This window comes from Eleutherodactylus coqui, chromosome 12 (assembly GCF_035609145.1).
Source record: "Eleutherodactylus coqui strain aEleCoq1 chromosome 12, aEleCoq1.hap1, whole genome shotgun sequence".
Lineage (NCBI taxonomy): Eukaryota > Metazoa > Chordata > Amphibia > Anura > Eleutherodactylidae > Eleutherodactylus > Eleutherodactylus coqui.
Genome location: NC_089848.1, coordinates 127,075,496 through 127,098,777, shown reverse-complemented (window position 1 = coordinate 127,098,777; position 23,282 = coordinate 127,075,496). Strand labels below are relative to the sequence as shown.

Below are 23,282 nucleotides of genomic sequence, written 5' to 3'. Positions count from 1 at the left end.
AGCAGTGCCGGCCCCATTGAAAGAAATGGGAAAGCATCATCGACTTCTGCCACAGCTGTAACAGGGCTGGCACACCGCGGGGGTGAAGGAATCCCCTGCCACAGCTGTCTCAGGGGAGCGCAATGTTCTCCCTATTGTTTGCAATGGGGCCAGCGCTGCTGCCACTGGCCCGATTGAAAACAATGGGCGATAGCACCCATTCTTCTTTGCAATGCCAGATTACATTGAAAAATCTTAAATGAGAATGAAACAGTTGAAAATCATTGGTTTGATTGTCATGCGTTTTCACTCCCCCTCGCATCACAGGGAAGTCGAATCGCCAGTGGGTGTGAGCCCTAAGGATGAACACCCACTTGCGTTTTTTAGCGCTGCGATATCGCTTCCTTTTTTTTTTACGCGATTGTCAATGGAGCTTTCTAATGTTAGCAATGCATCGCACAAAAATCGCAAATCACCAACTTGCGATGCGTTTTTAACATTAGAAAATCCTATTGACAATCGCGTTAAAAAAACGCAACAATATTGCAGCATTAAAAAAATGCAAGAGGAGTTCACCCTAAAAGTAATAAAAACCACATATGTATTCCAAAATGGTTCCACTATAAACTACGGCTTGTAATGCAAATAATAAACCATGAGAGGACTCCATCAATGGAAACATATAAAAGCTGTGAGACGTTGAATGCAGAGAAGGAAAAATAAATATAAAAAAGGGGCTTCAATTGTGCAAAAGTTGAAAAACCTAAAAAAAATAGATACCAATGCTATCAATAGAAAGTACAGCTCGCAACACAAAAAAGCAAGCCCTCATACGGCCATGCCGACGGAAAGATAAAAAAGGCTATGGCTTCTGAAAAGGGGAGATAAAAATCCCCAATGAATTATCGCATCCTTAGGGCCAAAATGGGTTGTGTCACTAAGGGGTTAAAAGATGCATAGAGAAATAACTCTCACTAAGGGAACCCCTGGGCGATCCTTGATTTCTGAGCTCTCGTAACACAGAGGAGCCGCATCCTAATAAAATGTCCAGCCCGGGGAAGCGCCTTCTCTGTGAATCATCGGGTACGAGGATTTTTTGCCTTCCCTCTCGGGTGTTCTGACTCTTTGGTCTGTTTTTCTGCTATGGTTTTTTCTATTATATGTGCAGTAAATGATTCCTGTTGCTGTCCCCATCTGAACCTACTGAACATCTCTGGAATGTTGGGTCAGAAAATATGAACAGCGTCCATGTTCTTGGAGAGAACTCACTATATGTTTGCAGGATGAATGGAGGGAAATACCATCTGAAGTGTATCAGACGTTAGTGGAAAGTATGCCACAAGAGTATCCGATGTCTTTAGGGCCAAAGGAGCCCCACTAAGTGCTAACATGGAAGTAAACCCCACTTTTGCTTCTTGCTCAGGTATTCTTGCTTGGTTGGACAGGATCGGTACCAGAAGTCTAAACCTTAAAAAAAAAACCTTTATTGAACTTACCTCAATGAAAAAGAGACTAGCAGAAGATGTGGGGTGATGGTACATGTAAATTGTTACAAGGATGGCAGCAACAACCACAAGAACCAGTACAAGTATTCCTATAATTAGTCCCGTGTGCAAAGCCCCGCGCTGCTTCTCCGCTGCACTGTCATCTGTTGAGGCTGCAAGAAGAAGAAGAAACATGACAAGACGGAATGAAGAATGAAACCTTGTTTCACTGAATATTGCATATTCATACACTGCGGCCTCGGGTGCATACCAAACCATCACAGCAGAACCTACTACTATATGGTAGAGAGATGGCTATATGTGAGGGGCATCAAGCGGGCAATGTGAGGGGCTTGTACTGATCGTAGTTGTTTAAAGACATATAACACATATACAGTAATACACAAATGTCAGGACCCCCATGTTAATTGGTCCTGACTGTGCGGGCACACCGGACTAGTAACACTCTCCCATAATTCCAGAAAAGGGCCGGAACGTGCCCGAGGGGCATATACGTGTAGGCCCTGCATGACAGGGTTTGCCGGGAGCAAGAAAGTCAGGATAGGGTTAACTGTAAAGGTGAGGGGAGTGACTGTTAGGAAGTAGTTTAAAGGGATTGGTTAGTGAGTAAAGAAGGGGGGGGGGGGAAATTGCAGGGGGGGGGTTAGTTATAAAAAGGGGCATTTGGGCGGGAGCGCCATCTTTTGAACGTTTCAGAGCCCACCCACCCTCCCGATTTTGGTTGGATAGGTTGATAAATATATTTATATAAAAAAAAAAAAAAAAATTTTCTTTTGAATAAGTGAATATATTAACTGGTTTAGGCGGGTAGTATATTTATGAGAAGATATGAGTGAAGCTGTTGATTATATAATTTATAGGTATTTACCACGTCATGGCAGCTGGCTGTGGCAGGCGGGGGGGGGGGGGTCCTTGGAGGCAGTTTATATTGGGTGGAAGGAGTTACGGTGGGGACGGCCTCACCTGGAGTGATTATCACCCTAATGGTTTTGGTTGGGTCTGGCGCGGTGGTAGCAGGCCAGGGAAGGGGTCCCGGGTGGCCTACAATTTTATATGTTGATTGCCTCCCAGAGGGGGTTTTTGGGCATCCGAGCCGGGTGACGGTTGGAAGCCAGGTACAGTTTTGTTTCATGGATTATTATACGCCAGACCCTTATTATTATTATTATTATTATTATTATATTGGATGGGACTCCAAGGGCCTCCTTCCCCGTATAGTTTAATGGATACGGTGTTTATTTTGTGTATGTTTAATAAAGGCTGCTGTGGCCAAAATATTCCAATTAAGAAGTGGTTCGGAGATTTATTAACGAAAAAAGAGGTATGGATTTATTTAATACTGGGTGAGTCGGCCATACCCTGGTCATGTACATTGCTGTAAAGCCATTGTTAATACTCCTATCATGTGCAGCGGCCTTTAGGGCAGCGGTCCTGAACCGGGAGTCACATGTGGTTTGTGACCCCCAGCTGTGTGCATTGCCATAAGAGCCATCAGTTATGGTCATATGAACCAGTTACAATACAACATCTGTAGGACCCAGAGTCGTCACTACTGAGTGTTAATACAATTGGGGTAAAATAGGATATTTCCATGTTTTCAGTGTTCTTACATGTTCTGTAATTGTCCTCTTTCTATGGCTGCATTAATGGCTATGTTGGAGTTGGTGACTGGAGAACCCAAGAGTTTAGATCAGAGGAACGGAGTATCCCGTGATCCAGCATTGCTCAGCATTTGCCTGGCCCCTCAGCTTAAGGCCTCTTTCACACGGGCGGCAGCGATATTGGCAGGGAGAAAATGGCAGCGATATCGCATCTGTGTTCCGTGTAATATTGCTGCATTTTCTCGTGGTAATATCACAATTTTTTCTCACTACAAACTCGCGCGACTCTGTAGTGCTCTTTTGCCGGGATTTATGGGGGTTGTTGAAATATAAGCCCTACCCCGAAAATAAGGCCTATCTGCATTTAAAAAAAGTCTTCAGCCAGTCCTTCCTGGTTTGGTGGTTCAAAACCCCCGCCTCCAGTTAGCGCAGTCTCTGATTGGTTCTAAAGCGCCACGGCTCAGCCAATCACTGGAGTGCTCGAGAACTAATCAGAGCCAGTGCTTTCTGGAGTCTGGGTTTTTGAAACCCCTGACCAGGAAGCACTGGTTGAAGACTACAGACAAGTGCCGGAGCTGCGGAGTGGACAGCGGCTGTTAGGTAATGTATTGTGTTTTTTTTTTTAATGCAGCTAGGGCTTATTTCAGGGACAAACAGCAGGACTTCCTACTGTAAAAGTTGCATCCCACTGCACGAAAACCACGTTTTTGTTGTGTTTCATCCTGTTGCGCATTAGTTTTGATGTCAGATACCTCCCTTCACCGGACACAAAGACGTTGCATGCAGCATTCTTGTATCCAGCTATGGAGGCCAGACTGGATCACAGAGTGCGTGGGAATGGCTTCAGTTGTGTCCGGCTCCATCATAGAACCACTTGCCGGACACGACTGATGCCGGGGAATCCAGCCTCAAAGAGCTTCCTGTCGTTGTACATTGTGTACGAAGATGATGGACCGCCCTTCCCACAAACCTCTTCAGTGACTCTTCTGCATATCTGAGCGATTCTCCGGCTCTCCAGATATTTATGTAGAGAATTTGAATATGTTGATGAAAGTCACAGATTAATTTCCCCGTGGGACCAATATATATTTCTTCTCTATTTAATTGCCGATTTCGAACACATGACACTTTATATCTGCTTTAAAAACTAATTATACAAACAGCGGCGATAAATCTAGTGCGCCATAAAAATAAAATGTCATAGAACGTGTATGATATAAAATACCTCCATCACCCAAAAAACGTGAAGACGCTTCATTACCAGATGTTTTATTGCCTCCGGATTTGTAAACAAAATATCTCTGAAAGCAATTTGGACGCAGCGAGCTCCCTAATTACACGGATAATGAATGAGATTTCGTCTTTTTCACCATAAATCAGCAGCGCTGCCCTGCAGACAGAGCGGATCCTCCTATTGTCGTTACACTTTACAAAGTTTTTCAATTGATCGGTGTCTCAAATATTCGTATGGCCAGGATGATGAATCGGTGGAAGTTCACAAAGTCATAAAGTCTGCCTATTAAAATCACGTAAATACGAATGACGTTTCTACTTGGCCAGTCAAAGTCATTGAGTTGTTACAGGTAAAGTGAAAAATCCTTCTTGGGCCCGAGATACAATTCATTATCCGAAACCGCTCACTAAGTCCAGGGACCCATATTCAGTTCAGAATTATCCTTAGACAATGGCCCCAAGTAAGACCATGGCCCAGGATCCGGGTCGGGACAATGGGGGGGGGGGGGCAGATTACTGCTCCGAAGACCAATCAACAGTTGAAATAAGATTGACTCTTGCTGTACTTCAACTGCGTCAGCATTCACAGGATCGGGGCAGCAGCCCTTTATAAAGACTCTGTCCAAAACAGAGTCTATGTGTGACACTACATTCAGTGCCCACACCCAGTGACCAGGGGCTCCTGAGGCCCACATGCCCACTATTTCTGGTGCACATATAGTGAATGGGCACTTTTGATAAAGACCCCCGTCTAGAAGTGTGTTAGCCTTCCTTTGGCCTTCAAAACGATAACAGTTAGTTATGGCGTCCATTCATAGTTATCAGACGACCCAGGGTGTACCAAGAAAACCTTCTCCACACCATTATTCCACCTCCACCAGGAAGGGGTCACTGATTCTTGGCACTTGTGCCAAATTCTGACCTCCCATCAGCACAGTGCAACAGAAATCTGGCTTCATCTGACCAGGCGATGTTTTTCTGCTGCTCAGTGATATCATTTTACACTATTTTTCCTGCTGGAGTCTCGCCTTGCTGTTTCTCTTAGACCTAATGGCGCAGGAGCTCGTTGTTTGATGTTACAGCCCATCCGTGGTAAGGAATGGTGAGTTTTGCATTCTGACACAGTTGGAGCCCCGGCGTTGTATTCAGCTGCTCCTGACTGTGCAGCCTGCTGATCAGAGCCATTCCTGACATCCTCCTCTGACAACTTTTGGCAATGAGTTGCTTCCATCCACAGGATCCCCTTTTGCTGGATGTTTTCCTTGATCACACCATTCTTAGCATACTCCCCCCACCATTAAACAAGAAAACCCCACACGGTTGCCAATCTTGACTAGTCGAGCACCGATGACCGGCCTCGTTGGAAGTCACTCTGATCACCGGATTTTCCCATCTAATATGGATTCACACGGAAACTTTTCACTTTTTTTATGCTGCACTTTGGGGTCACGGGGAGAATTTCCATACAGGGAAGCGTCAAACGTGAAAGTTCAGGCTATTAAAATTGGGATTATTTACCCTGGAAAAAAAGACGGCTAAGGGGCGACCAAATAACTCTGTATAAATACATGAGGGGACAATACAAGGATCTCTCCATGATCTGTTTATACCCAGGACTGCGTCAGTAACATGAGGGCATCCGCTACGTCTAGAAGAATGCAGGTTTCACCACCAACACAGAAGGGGGTTCTTTACTGTAAGAGCAGTGAGACTGTGGAACTCTCTGCCTCAGGATGTGGTGATGGCAAAATCCATAGAGGAGGTTAAGAGGGACTAAACCTCTATTTACAGCACTATGATATTACAGGATATAGACTTTAAATAGCCAGAAGGGTTGTTAATCTGGGTATCTTCCGACTGCCGGATTTAGAGTCAGGTAGGAATTTTTAAAATGTTGACCCAGGGATTATTTTGACTACCATCATGGAGTCGGGAAGGACTTTTCCCCCAAAATGTGGTAAATTGACCACTGCCTCTTTGTTTTTTTTTTGCCTTCCTCTGGATCAACAAGGGGGAGTGTAAACAGGCTGAATTGGATGGACATTTGTCTTTTTTCAGCCTAGCATACTATGTTAAATGGCACAGCCGGGGGTGAAACATGCCACTCTGCTGCCTTGGGGTGTAGCGCAAAAAAAGTGCTCCCCATCAATTAGTAAACTATATAAAGAAACATTGAGAATCAATCCGAGGTTACTTTTTGAGTAGGCAAATTTAAAGGGAACTGTCACCTGCCTAAAGCAGCATAAACTCAGTTGCAGCGCTGTTAGGGGAGGTGACGAGGAGCAGGAGATGTAGTTATTATTCTCAGTCCTTTCCTGGTTCCTATGGTGTCCCCCTCTGAAGATTACGCTGGAAAATCTCTTCAGAGTCCCGTGCGTGTGCTTTCCTATACAAGTCTAGGGGGAAGTGAGCGCACGGGACTCTGAAATAAATCAGATTTTTCCTTATTCTTGTTGCATAAAATCAGTAAACCTCATTCAAATCAAGTAACATTAACATTTATTCATACACAACACTAGCTAACAAAACAAATGTTTCTTCGTTCCCATGAGCTTAATGCTAGTTTTGTGTTGCCTAGGTCACATGTAACTAATAATGTGCTTTTATTGAGTCAGAACTTTGGTTTTGTTACCAATTAAGACGGTATCCTAGCTGGCGCCATGCAGCATATCACTGCGCACATCGAACCCAATTGTGGCAGATTGCGAACAAATGTGTCACTGCGTACGGTGCATCCATCTGTTTGTTTTGCAAGTGTGGAGCTGCCTGGAAATCTGAAGTAGACTTTTTGTAACAATTACTATTATTTGCAGGAGACAAATAGACAAACAAAGTATCCACATTGGTTTTCCCATGGCCTTGAGTATGTGATCTCCCATATACTTGCAATCTCATGTAGCCATAGGAAAACCAGTGCAGATACTTTGCCTGACTGTCTCCTGCAAACAAGAGAAAGTATACTCTAGATTTCCAGGGAGCTCCAGACTTGTAGAAACAAATAGATGAATATGTTAAGTGCAATGACAGATTTCTTTACAATCTCCACGACTGGTTGGGATGCGTGCAGTGATGTTATATAGGATACTTGCTCAATTGGTACAAACAAGTTGTGACAATAAAAGCACATATGACCTGGGTGACACAAAACTAGCGAGAATTCCAGAAAACAAAAGAAAAAAAATTGTTACCTGGTGTTATAAGTAGTTATGACTAATCAGTCATAGGGAATCAAGATTAACAAAAACATCTTCATGAATTATCACAAATCATAATGGAACATTGCAAAGAATAATGTATCATAACTAGAGATGAGCGAGCATACTCGCTAAGGGCAAATACTCGAGCGAGTATTGCCTTTTGCGAGTACCTGCCCGCTTGTCTCAAAAGATTTGGGTGCCGACTGGGAGCGGTGAGGAACGGGGGGGGGGGGGGGGGGTGGAATCTCTCTCTCTTCCCCCTGCTCCCCCCTGCTCACTCCCACAACTCACCGCTCACCCCCGCCGGCACCCGAATCTTTTGAGACGAGCGGGCAGGTACTTGCAAAAGGCAATACTCGCTCGAGTTTTTGCCCTTAGCGAGTACGCTCGTTCATCTCTTAACATAACCCGTTACTGTATAATGAATTGCAACAGATTTAATTGAGCAGGACTAATCATAAGAGATCCTAAAATATCATGACGGGTCAAAGTTGATCATCACAAACTGTAACAAATGAAGACAATTCCTATCGGACCGGAACAGATTGCCACGTAGATGCATTATTACCCAAAGCAAACAAAATCCTTCCGAAGATCCACAGAGAGGTTCTTTAAGCAGCGTCGCGGTCTATAAAAAGCCCCCATTAATACTTTACTGTTATCGAGCATTACACTGTTTTAAACAAGCCGGCTTATTCTATAATGTAATCTGCTCTGCCTGATACAAACAACTTCATTACGGAACTTTTTTATTTCAATTGCCTCAACTAGAGTCACATTTCTAAACCAAATAATTCTCTAAACAGTTCCACCGCAGAAATATATTGAAATAGAAATCTGAAATGCAAAGAACGTTTCCCAGGGAGATAGAAGTCAGGGAGAAGATTGATTCCGAGTCTACTGTGCTATATCAAGCAATTCTTGGATGATGTTCCTACTTTCTATCAATAAAGCCCTGGGTGGTTACCGTCTATATAGGTAGAACCCGCCGTCTATGGCGGTATGATCAGTTCTATAATAGAGTTCCAGAGACACATGATAGATCTGAGACACGCTGTGCATGCTATATGTAGTACTGTACATCTGGATAGAACTAATGGGTTACAAAAAAAATAAAACCGGTTGACCAGCTTTAAACTACAGGTGGCCTATCTTCAGGTTAGGTCATCAGTAGTAGAGCAGTCCGTTGTCTGGAGCCCTTGCTGAGTAGCTGCGCTTGTTCATGGAGCTGACTTCTGCAGGATATGCTGCTGACATACGAGAACTTTCATCCCCACTTAAACAAGCCAATTACTTGTTTGTTGGCTGATCGCAGGCATATTTACCCAGGGCGATGATTGAGAGCAAGCATTTGCATGAACACTGGACCCCCGTTCTCGATGGGAGTCCAAGTTGTTGGACCCCCACCAATTAAAAACTTATACCCTATCCTGTGGTAGGAGATAACTTTACATTTTGGTATTAAACTACTGATGACCTTTTTTTAGGATAAGTAATTGATAATTACAGGTACATATATCAGTACAGGTTCGTCTCCCAGGATCTCTGCTAATCAGCTGATCACTGAGCCATACTGGAATCACTTGGCTTCATACACAAAGTAGAAGCCTAGGAGAGTACATGTATTGAATGGGAAATGTACCTGCAATACCATCCTGGGCCACTACATTGTGTTGAGAGCTCTGTAATCATGGAAATACAGAGAAACAGCCAGGTGATCAATCAATCAGTGGAAATTCCAGGACGCAAACCCCCGGTGATCAACTATTGACAACTTATCCTGATGCTAGACAAATCTGAAGACAAAAATCAGAGCAGTTTGTTGTGTAATATTTCTTGGATACTTATAATTAGGTATGCAAAAATGGTGTTTGTCTAAAGGCCCACTTACACGGAGCGATGATTGCTAAAAAGCAATCGTTTTAGCGATAATCGTTGCGTCTAAATGTGCTGCCAATGTGCACGTTTCGGGCACTGCTAGCTGATCGTTAAATTCAGTACAACCTAAAAATCATCCTTCAGCCTTATCAGCAGTTCTCCACAGGCAGTGCTGATAGCATTGTTTCCCGCTGGAGAACAAAAGAACTGAAAGCAGATAAGCGCCCTCGGGCTATTAACTGCTTTCAGCTAAGGCTTCATTTGCACAATTAATTGCTCAAAGTTGTCACAACCGTCGTTTGAGCGATCTTTGAGCGATCATCGGGCCGTGTAAATGGGCCTTTACTTTGAAACACCCCTGTTGACACTATTTTATGTTACCGCTACACAGTATGCATAGGTGCCCAACAGCCGTCCCAACAACTATTATTCCTGTGCTTTAACACAGGAGCGATAGTCCGTCAGATAAAGGAGGCAATGTGGCCGGAGATCTCCACCAGCCGTCCACCTCCATTCACACTAAACAAATCATTCAGAGACTGTGCACTGAGGGAGAAGCCGCTCAGTATTCGCTCCATTGGAATGACTAGCAACTGCTGACCGATGTCTTGCTCAGTGCCTTGTTCGAGGCCCCGTGTACACGACCCACCCATAATTGCTGATTTGAGTGATTATTTGAGCGACCATCGGCCCATGCAAAAAGTACTGTTATTCCAATAGATATGAGGGTGAGTCAAAAATAATCCGCACTGTAGAATTTAATAAAGGTTATTTATTTTAGACAAAGTCTTCTCTGTGAAAGGGCACCGTAGAATGTATTTTAATTAACTTTAAGAAAAGACAAATACATTATTTCTCAACAATCTCCCTGCTTTTCCCTAAAATGTTTTAGGCTGAGCTGTGAGCCACAAATGCACCGCCATCTTCACCTCTTCATCAGACTTAAATTTTCATCCTCTTAGGGCTTCTTTCAGGGGACCAAACAGGTGATAGTCTGATGGGGCAAGATCAGGGATATGCAGAAGGTGCTTTAACATTTTGCAGAGTGTTGACAGTAAGGGCAGCGGTCTATGGATGTACATTGTCATTCAACAACACAACACCCTTGGATAGCAGCCCTTTGTGTTTAGTTTGAATAGTAGGCTATAGCTTTCCAGTGAGCATCTCACTGCAATAGGCACTGTTGGTTGTTGAGCCTTTTTCCTAATAATGTTCCAATACTGGCCTTCGAGAATCCCAGAAAATGGTAAACATCAATTTTCCAGCTGATGGTTGACTTTTGAACTTTTATGCCATTTACTCTCAGGCTCAAAAAATGAATCACTGCTTGTTGCTGCTCTTTTGTTCCAAGTGGGACAGCCCTTTTTTTCGTGCAGTGCAGTCACAAATTAACTGATATAACACATTCAAATCTGCACAGCGGTAGCTGGGGAAATGGCGAACTACAACCGAAAGCGTTGACAAGCCAGTGCGGACAAAAAGAGTTTTAATATAAGTAAAGTGCGGATAATTGTTGACTCACCCTCGTATGTCATTAATTACATTTCTGTGATTTGGGACGTTCCTATATGGTTTTATCACCTGACATTTGCACCTGACCCATATGGAGGGGAGAGTATATTGTGTCTTTTTCCTTTTCTATGCTGAGGGTTATGAATAGTTCAGTCCTGGAGAATCTCTTTAAGGTCCCATACACATGGCAACTTTTAATGGCTTTGGGTTGCACGGAACTCTAATATAGCACCTATAAGATGCATGGAGACCCCCCCCCCCCCCCCGCATACCTCTGACAAAAAATTGTAAAAAATTGTGCCATAATCTATTTTATGCCATATTGTAGAACCACTGGACAGTGCTTCTAGGGAAGGATGAAAAGGGCGCTATAAGGCCACATACAGAAGTAGTATGGAGCCATGCAGATGTGTGTGGCACAGAGTGTTAAGGCAGCAGAATGCAGTCCTAAGCTCTCACTCATGACCTGAAGGTTGTGGGTTCAATCCCTACCAGGTTCAGGTAGCCTCCTATCCTTCTCAGGACGGTAAAATGAGTACCCAGCTGGTGGGGGGGTAATAAACAAATTACCTGAAAGTGCTGTGGAATAAGTTAGTGCTATACAAATAACAAGTTCCTGCCCCATGCCCATATTTATTTGGACCTCCTTTGTATCGAATGGCTTATTTTTCTTTGGGCTAATATAGTGTTTTTGGGAGGGGTACAATTTCTCATTAAGGAGAGCACCTAGAAGGTATGTGAGACTTATAAGGTCATGCATGCTCCCCTGTGAATATGAGTAGTGGAAAAGGCAACAAAATTTCACAGCTGCATGTTGTACATATATCGGCCATTGCAAAATAGGTGAAAAACTGAACAACTTGTTGAAAAAAAATCACTGGCGCCAAACGCAACCTTCCCAACAATGTCAGCCGGTACACCATCTCAGAAGGCTTCCACAGATATACACCTACCAACAAAAGCCCATACTAGTAACATGGCCTCATCAGAAGAAGTTCCTGTTCCTTTTGGGTACCCCCTTGCATAGTGAAAAAAATTAGAAGTTTTATGTAACGGTTCCCATGGATGTTTGAGTCTTTGGGAACCACAGCATAGAACGTCTGGAGATAAGTTTATCAGGAAAAGATGGACAACTGCAAAACACGAATCTACTTCTAAAATCTAAATCCTCCTGTTTACTTTATAAAGAAAATGCCAAGAAGCACAAGTCTTTTCCGAGACTCTCCGCCGCTATCTCTAATCTAAATAGACAATTCTCTGTGGTCCAGTTGGTAAAGATATTAAAAACAGTCAGGATAAGATGAAAGGGATGAAGACTCGGCATGTCATAGATTGAAGATCCGCTGCTGGAAGAGGAAATCACTCTAATCTATGGTGATATTTGTATGTGTTTATTAGGAAGACGATTCCGTCATCTCGAAGTGGCAGAGCGGTTCATGATGCGCGTATGGGAATGTCTGCGAGGTGACGGCGAGGCCCTTTTGTAGTCACAATGATCACAGGCGCATTCATTTGCTTAATGAAATCAGATATACGATGTACATTAGAAAGAGTGGGAAAACGTAAAAGATCAAAAATAATAACGATAATGGAAGCAACAACAAATACAATAAGTGGTGATTTCCATAATCAGAACTCTCTTCTTTCACCTCAAGGTTAGACTTCTCAAGAGAAATTGATTTCAATCTGTTTTCGCAGAGACAATAAACAAAGCTGTCAACTTTGAAAATAAGCGATGCCACATATATCAAGTGACAGTTCCTAAATATGAGGCTAGCAACCGCTTCCTAGAGGCTTCTCGGAGGGAAAAACCGTTATTACAATCATTACCGAGCAGCTGCTATAACAAATTAAAGGTTAACCAACTGGGTGGAATGTCAAAAAATATAATTAGAGTATGTGTGTCCCGTCTAGACGCACATAGGGATCTTATGCACAATGCAAACACATCGACAGGAGGATTTGGGCAAATACAAGATTCTGAGTGGTTAGAAGTAACTGGCCATTAATATACTACAACGAGTGCAGTACAGGAAAAAACGTACAACCCCAGTTCCAAAAACGTTGGGTCTCTGTGTAAAATCTAAATAAACCTAAAGGGAAAAAGAATGCAAAGATTTGTAAATCTAATCTAACCATGTTTTATTCACAGTAGAACATATAATACATAGAAGGGGAAGGGAGACGGTTTTCCATTTCATTAAAACAAATTAACTAATTAAGAAATTGATGGCAGCAACATATCTCACAAAAGTTGGGTCTGGGCCATGTCTACCATTGTGTGGCATCCCCTCTTCTTTATACAACAGTCTGTAGATGTCTGGGAAGTGAGGAGACCGATTGCTGGAGTTTTGGGAGAGGAATGTTGGCCCATTCTTGCTGATGGATTTTTTGTTCCATAATGCGCAAAATGTTTTCTATTGGTGGACGGTCTTAACTGCAGGCGGCCGGTTCACCCCGGACTCTTCTTCTGCAAAGCCATATTGTTGTGACGGATGCAGTATGGGGTTTAGCATTGTCTTGCTGTACTATGCAAGGTCTTCCCTGAGAGAGACATTGTCTGGATGGAGTATATGTTGTTCTAAAACCTCTGTATACTGTCAGCATTGATAGTGCCTCTCAGGATGTGTAAGCTGCCCATGCCATAGGCACTAACGCACCCCATACCATCAGAAAGGCAGAACTGTGCGCTGATAATAGGCTGGATGGTCCCTTTCCTCTTGAGTCTGCAGGACATGGCGTCCATGGTTTCCAAAAAGAATTTCAAATTTTTATTCATCTGATCAGAGAACAGTTTTCCATCTTGCCTCAGTCTATTTAAATGATAAGACGCCGGTGTTTCTGGATTGTGCAGATATTTGGCTTCTTCTTTGCCTGATGCAGCTTTAACTTTCATTTGTGGATTCGTTGCAAACTGTGTTCACAGTCAATGATTTCTGGAAGTATTCCTGAGCCCATGCAGTGATTTGTATTATAGAATCATGCCTGTTTTTAATGCAGTGACGCCTGAGGGCCGCAGATCTCGAGCATCCAATATTGACCGTCGGCCTTAATCCTTGTGCACATGAATTTCTCTAGATTCTCTGAATCTTCTGATGATATTATGTACTGTAGATGGTGGGATAATCAAAGTCTTCACAATTTTACAATGAACATTTTTCTGAAGTTGTTCCACAATGTTTAGACACATTTTTTCACAGATTGGTGAACTTCTGGCTATCTCTACTTCTGAGAGACTCTGCCTCTCTAACATGCTCTTTTTAGACACAGTCATGTCACATAGTAGAAAACTGACCCTCCAGCTGTTTATTATTAGTACCACTTACTTTTCCAGCCTTTTGTTATCCCTGTCCCAACTTTGTTGAGATTTGTTGCTGCCATTAATTTCTAAATAAGTTAAATTTTAAAAATAAAATTGAAAAATGTCTCCCTCTCATCTTCTGATACCCAGAGCCCTTCACAGATTAGACTTGTTAAAGATCACTATTGATACTCTTTATTAGAACCTACTCAAAACATACACACTGGGGCTAGATAGCTGGGGTCGGGTATCCGGACATAGTAGGAAAACCGCAACGCTCCAGCGACAAGACAGACAAAAAACAAAAGAACTCAGACACACATAAAGGGGAGAGTGACAGCTCTCAGCTCAGATAGAGAGGTGAGAACCCTGATAGACTCAAGGTGTCTACTATGGGCTATCATTATATGCAGTCGCTCCTCCCCAATCTGGGCTGGGTTGAGTGGGTGACTGCATATTAGCCTGCAATGAACAAGTCGCTCCTCCACACTATATTGTCTGGCTGACTGCATATCTTTAGGGCTTATGGCCATTGCGCCTGCCCTACGGCGATTGTGCCTGCCTTATGGCGATCGTGCCCATGGCGACCGTGTCTGCTTTGCAAACTATCAGGTATTGTATTTTTGGCTTTTTCAGTGCATAATGTCTTTGTTGTTTTCCTCACCTCTGTGATTTTTATGTAATTTATAGTGAGTTAGCGTAGGTACTGACGGATGCGGTGTGGCCTCGACACGGCCCGTCATTCTATGCGTTTTGGCCAAAATGCAGTACCAACACCCGCATTTTATTAGTATGCATTAGTATTTTTGTATGTAGTTTGCTAGTTGGTGGGGGAGCCCAAGATGTCAGCCAGTGTGGCCCACTATAGAGATACAGGGCAACCCGCTGCTATATCAGTGAGGGTTGATATCCTGTATGGTGGGGCACCATCCATCTGTGGCTGGCATCTTTGGTATCGTTCACATGTGCAGGCTATCATTATATGCAGTCACTCCTCCCCAATCTGGGCTGGGTTAAGTGGGTGACTGCATGTATGTCTGCAATGAACAAGCTGCTCCTCCACACCATTGTCTGGCTGACTGCATATCTTTAGGGATTATGGCGGTTGTGCCTGCCCTAAGGCGATTGTGCCGATGGCGATTGTACCTGCCTTATGGCGATCGTGCCTATGGCGACCGTGTCTGCTTTGCAGACTATCAGGTATTGCATTTTTGGCTTTTTCAGTAGGTCTCAGTTGTCATTCAATAGCTGAGTGCTGCCTCTGATTGGTCACAGTGCTCAGCCAATCAGAGGCAGCCCTTTCAGCAGGCGGGGATTTAAAATCCCCGCCTGCTGAAAGCACTTCAGAGCAATGCAGGGAGAAGACCTGGCTAGACACGCCTGAGCCCCGGCAGCTGCAGAAAGGTGAGTATATATATATATATATATATATATATATATATATTTATTTATTTTTTTTTACACATTATAGGGATGATTTTTCAGGGAAGGGCTTATATTTAAAGCCCTTCCCCGAAAAATCACTGCAAGGCTTGCCAGCAGCCCATTGCTTTCTATGGGAGAACATCGTTGTGCCAGAGTATCGTGATCTTCACTGTATGTTCTCAATGGGGCCGGCGCTGCTGCCACCGGCCCCATAGAGCACAAGGTGACAGCATCCAAAAAAGATGGATGCCGCAGTTACCTGCTTTTTAAAATATTCTGCCCTATATTTACTGCTGTTTTGTGCACAGGTAAATAGCGGGCATATGACCGCTGCCATTTCAAAGCATTGATTCTTAATAGATGCAGATCGCAAATACAAGTAACATGTGCACATAAAAACGCCCGTCTGACTGAGAGTTAGAAGCCTGGGACAAAAAATAAAAACATTGAAAAATCTCCGGTCCTGAAGGGACTAAAGCGACTTTTAGAAGTCAAAGTAACATCCAGAAAAGCCAAATGAAAAATAATGATTAGTCTATTTAAACATTCCGCAGTAAATGTATCCCTGCCTGAATGCGGCTCAGTGGCAACAACTTGGATATTGAGAGCATAACAAGAAAGGTTAACTTTGTGTGTTTTGCCTTTGCTGACAAAATGCCATTTCTGAGTTTTTAGAGGTAGATTGTAAATGAGATAAAACAATGACATTTCCTGTGGGATCGAAACGTCTCCAGCTGCAATGATGGTTGTTTTATTCCTGCATGCTGACTAGAGATGAGCGAACGTACTCGTAACGAGTACTTACGCACCCGAGTACCGCCATTTTCGAGTACTACAGTACTCGGGCGTAAAGATTCGGGGGGCGCCGTGGCGGCACGGGGGGTAGCAGTGGGGAGTGTGGGGGAGAGGGAGAGAGAGAGGGCTCCCCCCTGTTCCCCGCTGCTCCCCCCCCCGCACCGCCGCGCCTCTCCCCGCCCCCCGGCGCCCCCCGAATCTTTACGCCCGAGTACTGAAGTACTCGAAAATGGCGGTACTCGGGTGCGTAAGTACTCGTTACGAGTACGTTCGCTCATCTCTAATGCTGACAGATAGAAAGAAGAGTACTTATCTTAACCCCTTGAGTGGCACGCCCGGAAAAGTTCCGTGACGAGCTCCACTGCCCATAGTGATATACCCCGGAAGATTTCCGGGCTATGTATCACTATGGGAGCTGCAGAGCACAATGCCACAAGCTGTGACAGTGTGCTCTGCCTGCACAGTCCCACACAGAGCAGTGCAAGGGCTTTGAAAAACCAGCAGAAGATATTGCCGACATGTCGGCAATGTCCTGCTTTGTTTACAGGTTGCCATAGAGACCATCGGCTTGTCAGAAGCAAGCCGATGGTCTCTGTGGCAGGGAGAGCTGGTTGTTAGCTGTCAGAGGACAGCTAGGTACCTGCTCTTACAGCAGAGATCAGAGAAAACCTCCGATCTCTGCTGTGTTAACCCTTTACATGCTGCAGTCTATGTGACTGCAGCATGTAAAGGGCTGTCACTGCAGCATGTAAAGGGCTGTCACCATCGGACCCCTGGAATGTGATCAGGGGTCCTGATGGGTCCCTGTGGAAGTCCCCTAAAGGGACAAAAAAAAAAAAAAATTTTTTAAAAATTAAAAAAAAAAAAAGTAAAAAAATTATTAAAAAAATAAAAAAAAACACTTGTCTCTCTTTACTTTGTAAAAAATCAAAAATACAATCACACATGTGGTATCCATGTGCGTCGTAATGACCCAGAGAAGGAAGTTAATACATTATTTAACCCCTTAATGACATGGCCCCTTTTTTCTTTTTTCCCCATTTCTTTTTTTCCTCCCCCCTGTTTAAAAAATCACAACTTGTCCCGCAAAAAACAAGCCCTTATATGGCCATGTCAATGGAAAAATGAAAAAGTTATGGCTCTTGAGACGCAACTGCAAAACTAGTTGAAATTCAATGATTAGACCATTTTAAAAAACCTGCCCTGGTGGGCACGACAGGGTGGTAGGAAACCCGCCACTCAAGGGGTTAAAGGGACAGAACAAGTATCGCCATGCCCTCGAAATGTCCCTCCTCTGCATATCTGTCCTCTGTACATACTATAGCTTATTGTGTCAAGACCAAACCAAGCTCGGTCAGTGGTGCCATAGGGGAAGGCTTTCAACATTAGCCCCGAAATGTACATTAGAAAGATCTGTCTACAGTTGCAGAGTATGTGAACTAAGCAATGGATAGTAGGGGGTGCCCAGTTGTAAACTATTGACAACTTTTCTTCAGGTTATGCCACAACCTCAAACTCAAGGCCCACGGGCTGAATCTGGCTCACCGGCTCGCCATGTCATTTTATGTGGCCCACAAGGTCTGGGCGCAGAAGAGCCTCTTCTAGATCAGAGAGCTTTGAGTCGTGCCAGGAAGACCCTCTGGCAATCTGTGGACTCATTTGTAGCCTGATGCTAGCTATGGGGATAGCAACTGCCATCTTGGTCCTACACTGCAACGTCAGATGTTACTGCAGCCCACGGAGCCTTTGGTGTGGATTCCCCTGTCTGCTTCTCCTGTTGAGCCTATCCTGCAGTACAGCACAGCTTATACATCCCGGCTGGTCCTCTCTACCATCCTTCAGAGGACGCTGTGTTATACTGCTGGTTAACCCAGCAAATAAGGATTCTGCCCTAAGGATTTTTTTTGGAAACCTTACACCAGCTTCTGCTAACTTCCATATTTTTTCCTTTTCTCTGACTACTTGGCAATTCAAGTGTCTGTGTTGGGAGACTTGTGCCCCAATTTGTCTGGGCTAGAACCTTGCTTTGGTCCGTCTGTTCTCTACTTCCCCTCTTTAATATATAGTTTAAAATACAGTCTTACAATTACAAACAGCCCTTTGAAGGTAACCATGATGCTGATGTGGCTATTGATGAAAATGAGTTTGACATTCTTGGCTTAGGCCATTAGTAGTGGACTAGTTTAGGTTGGTTGCCAAGAACTCCACTATTTAGCTGCCAGGCCAGTGTGCCTATGCACTGAGCTGATTTTCGCAGGAAGCAGACAGCTCTATTCCTATTGAAGTAAATGGGAGTAATACCAAACCAAGTCACTGCAGTGGGAACAGAGCTATCTGCTTCCTGCAGAAATCAGCTCAGTGCACTAGTGCACTGGTCCAAAGAACAGCTGACTGGTGCCAATCTACTACTGATCGCCTAACCTGAGGATAGGCTATCAGTAGTTTACAACTGGACAACCCATTTAAAGCCAGCGTGTACGGGGGGAGTCAGGTTTCTGTATGTGTGCCCTATTCTTTCATTACCTAGATTGTGTTCAGTATAGCAGGAGGGCTATATTTCTCTGTGGCTTTGAGAGGGGATGGGAGTGAGGAGCAGCACTCTGAGCTGGAAGAGTTGGCCATAAAGACTGGAGAAGGTGCAGCTATGCTGCTAGATGAGAACAGAAGTCTTTTGCAGTTGCTCCTGGTGCGCTTCTGTGTTGCAGTACCGTTTGCCCTACAGTATGACATCCTCAGTACTGAATATTTAATACTAAAGCACTCCGACCCTACTACTACCTCTCTCCCCTCAACTTGATCACATCGGCCTACACGAATATGTTACAGGACTGAATACCCTGTGCACTGGAGTAAAGTGTTGAGAAAGACTGTGTAGAAAACCCATTATATGGGAAGCAAACTCATTGTTATTGACACTATAGAGGTCGAAAGCAAGAAGCCTGGAGACGGGGATTGAACTGAGATCAGTCTTATAGTTATTTGTCCTATTTTAATATTTTCAGGTTACAGCATCAATGACAACTCATGGGTCCTCTACCACTTATCCTCGAAGCACTGCAGCCATAAACAGGGCCTATTCCCATACTTGGCCTTTGCTCAAACCATTCTGGCAGGAATCAGGGCATGAGTCTCTGCTCACAAACCATGCCTGAGAATGTGGACCGGGGCACTATGATGACACTGAAGGAAGTGGGCTTGTTCTTTCTGGTCCCAGAGACTGTACGGCCCACTAACCTTGAACTCACCCCAAACTCTCTGTGCCAGTGTCTCCAGGGAAATAACCAAGAGCTTGTGCCCTCTCAAAATTCGATCCAGGACCTTCTACAGAAGACAACTGTAATTTATAGATTAGTGGTAAAACATTCTCTAAAAAACTCAAGACTGTTCCATAAGGAAAGCCCCTCCCTCATTTCTATAGTTGATAGGACTAAAGTGTGAACTCCTCTTGACTCAGTGGAGCAAGCCTTGATTGTGCGTCTTCTTCGTCCTGCATCTTGCCCCTCTCACATAGCAGTGTAGGTGGGCAAGGAGACTACCTATCGTCCTACATGCTCTCATGAGCTCATCCATCGAAGGCTCAGTCTGTTGTCTGGTTGTCACTGCACTCATAACATCTGCAGCCATCTCATCTGGTCATCTTCTGTATTCTCCATTCCCCGACCTTAAATACAGTATGACCTCCTACTATCATCTATGAATGGGTGATGCTCTAGCTACATCACTGCTCATCACTCAAGGGTGAAGGAAACAGTTTAAAAAATCGTATGAGGCGCAGCACTCCGATTCAATATAGATCTCTTTATTGAACGAATTTCAAGGCCTGGCTGGTTGGCAGCACCTCCACAAAAATATCTTACTCATCTCCAATCTTTGCCCACTCTTCCTTCCAGAAGTGCTCCAAATCCGTCAGATTGCAAGGGCAGCTCATATGTAGCGCCCTCTTCAGGTCACCCACACATCTTCAATGGGATGCAGGTCTGGGCTCTGGCTGGGTCATTCCAAAACTCCGATCTCCCTCTGGTGAAGCCATTATTTTGTTCTCAGTAGCTGACAGTTTAAACCCTTACATTCCACAATCAATAGCAAGTGCAGCATTAAGCAGATGACGGGGGGGGGAGGCTCCTTCTGTCGCCCATCGGTATTCCACAGTGCATTTGTAGCCTGATGCTAGCTATGGGGATAGCAACTGCCATCTTGGTCCTACACTGCAACGTCAGATGTTACTGCAGCCCACGGAGCCTTTGGTGTGGATTCCCCTGTCTGCTTCTCCTGTTGAGCCTATCCTGCAAAGTCCCAATATGTTCCCATGCAAGCCAGAAGTGTGACAGAGCCCTCCGTATCTCCCATGTAACTCAACCTATCAGACCCCACCTCTGGCAGAGTCTGATAGGCTGCTGTTATAGGCTTAGTAGAATGCACTAGATAAGTAATGCAGTGTACCGTCCTAGTGATTGAACAATCGCATATTCAAGAGGGGACTAAAAAATAACATTAAAAAAAGTTAATTAAAGCTTAATTTAACACCTTAAGGCCGCCTGCACACGAGCGGGTCGGATCCGGCAGCGAGAATTCTCGCCGCGGGACCGGCTCTTTCATGTGCCAGCTGCGGCGCAGCCGGTGCATGCGCAGACCGGAGCCGGCGGCCGGGTGAGTGCGTGCCCCGCACAAAAATAGGACATGCCGCGGTTTGTTTGCCGCGCGAGATTTCACGCGGCCAAACCACGGCCATCTGCATAGGAGTGCGTATTGTAATGCACTCCTATGCAAACTTTCAGTGGCGGAAATCCCGCGGGAGAACTCCCCACCTCCTGTGGCAACCTGTTCCACTCATTGATCTCCTCACTGTCTAATATCTAATTTGTGTCTCCTCCCTTTCAGTTTCATCCCATTGCTTCTAGTCTTTCCTTGTGCAGATGAGAATAGGGCTGATCTCTCTGCACTGTGACGGCCCTTCAGATATTTGTAGACAGCTATTAAGTCTCCTCTCAGCCTTCTCTTCTGCAAGCTAAACATTCCCAGATCCTTTAACCGATCCTCATAGGACATGATTTGCAGACAGTTCACCATCTTGGTAACTCTTCTCTGAACTTGTTCCAGTTTGTCTATGTTATTTTTAAAGTGGGGTGCCCAGAACTGGGCACAGTATTCCAGATGAGGTCTGACTAAGGAAGAGTAGAGGGGATAATGACCTCACGGGATCTAGACTCTGTGCTTCTCTTAATACATCCCAGAATTGTTTGCCTTTTTGGCTGCTCCATCACATTGTTGACTCATGTTCAGTCTATGATCTATTAGTATACCCAAGTCTTTTTTCACATGTGCTGCTGCTTAGCCCATTCTGTGTGTCTTTTTTTCATTTTTCTTGCCCTGATGTAGGACTCTGCATTTCTCCTTGTTAAATACCATTCTGTTATATCCACAGCGGGGATCCTAGTTTTCATCTAAACAGTAAATCATTTACACCTGCAGAAGCCACTTATACCATGTAATGTATGCAATGATGTGCCTGCAGATTTTACAAGGTATCTCTATAACTGCTCTACAATTTTACCACCTAGCAATTAACTAACTAAAAGCTTTTCTATTGAGCAGATTTGTTTTGAGGTTGCGCTAAACACTTGCAATATCCATTATATTTCCATCGGAGGCTTCCATTATGTTATTTTGCCTCATTAACTACTATATTTTAGTACAGACGATTACTATACATTTTAAAGCAGATTGCTACACGGTCATTATACTGCAGAGAGACATCTGATTCCATTACTGACTATAGAGATGGCGACTTAAAGATGAGTTTTCTGGCCTTACTGACAGCCGCCTGACTTTCCTATAATGTGGCTTTCCTATTCTGTACAAACAATACTGCGAGGAGAAGAGACAGAATCAAGTACTGACGACAAGGCTATCCGCTCTTCAATTGCTAAACCTCTATATACAATCTCGGCTAATAACACTGCATTTGGCAGTTGACAGGACTTGGATTGTGATTTTTGTAGCTAAGTAATGCAACCTTCACACTAGAGACTTCTCAGGGAAATGGAATATCCTCTTACTCTTCTCTTTCCAAAAACCTTCAAACTGGATATCACAGACTATATTTTTGCCTCATCGTATACAAGATTTCCAATTAAAGCCAAAGATTTAGAAGATCTCGCGGATGTAATGCCGTCTCTGAAAAGATGAGAGCGCTCATTAAAATGGGACGCAGTTTGGACTTTGGGATCATTAACAGCAAAACTTAATTAGAGGCACATCAGAAAAAAACTGTGTGAAATGTGGTAAACTGGAGAAGAAGGTAGAAAAGAAACAGTTTGTAAACAGCAGATGACTCAGAGATCAATGATATCAAAGGTAGTTTCACAGTAGGTGGCCCGAAGATGGTAACCTCTGGGGGACAAGACTAGTTTTTTTGCATTAAGGCCTCTGCAGGAGCCCTAACTGGTTGACATAACTATGTGAGGGCTTGTTTTTTCTTGGACGAGTTTCTTTTTAATGGCAGCACTCTAGGCTGTATATAATGTGCTGTGGAGGCTTATTACATGTTTATGGCAAGAGATGGAAAAAAATTCTTGAAATTCTGCCATTGTTTTTTGGATTTAATTGGATTGGATTTCATTTTTACAGCGTTCACCATTCGGTAAAAGTAACCCCATAACTTTCTTATAGAGAAATGTTATATTAATCTTAAGTTTATAGATTTTTTTTGTAGTTTGTACTTCTTTTGCACAGTAAAAACACATTTTTAAAGAAAAACAAAATATTGAATCTGCATCATCTCAATCTAAGGCTTATTCAAAGGAGCGTACATTTTCACGGCCGGCTGATATATGCTACCATCTGAGCTGTCTATCCC

The 23,282-nt window shown here is 43.9% G+C and overlaps 1 protein-coding gene across 1 annotated transcript in view; it reads right to left on the bottom strand.

The window, feature by feature from the left end:
- PLXDC2 (plexin domain containing 2) overlaps nucleotides 1–23,282 on the bottom strand; it is a 488,455-nt gene that overhangs the window by 5,786 nt on the left and 459,387 nt on the right. Inside the window, exon 13 of the mRNA XM_066585333.1 lies at nucleotides 1,476–1,636. Within this exon, the coding sequence (XP_066441430.1) occupies nucleotides 1,476–1,636 (161 nt within the window). The remainder of the gene's footprint in view (nucleotides 1–1,475; nucleotides 1,637–23,282) is intronic.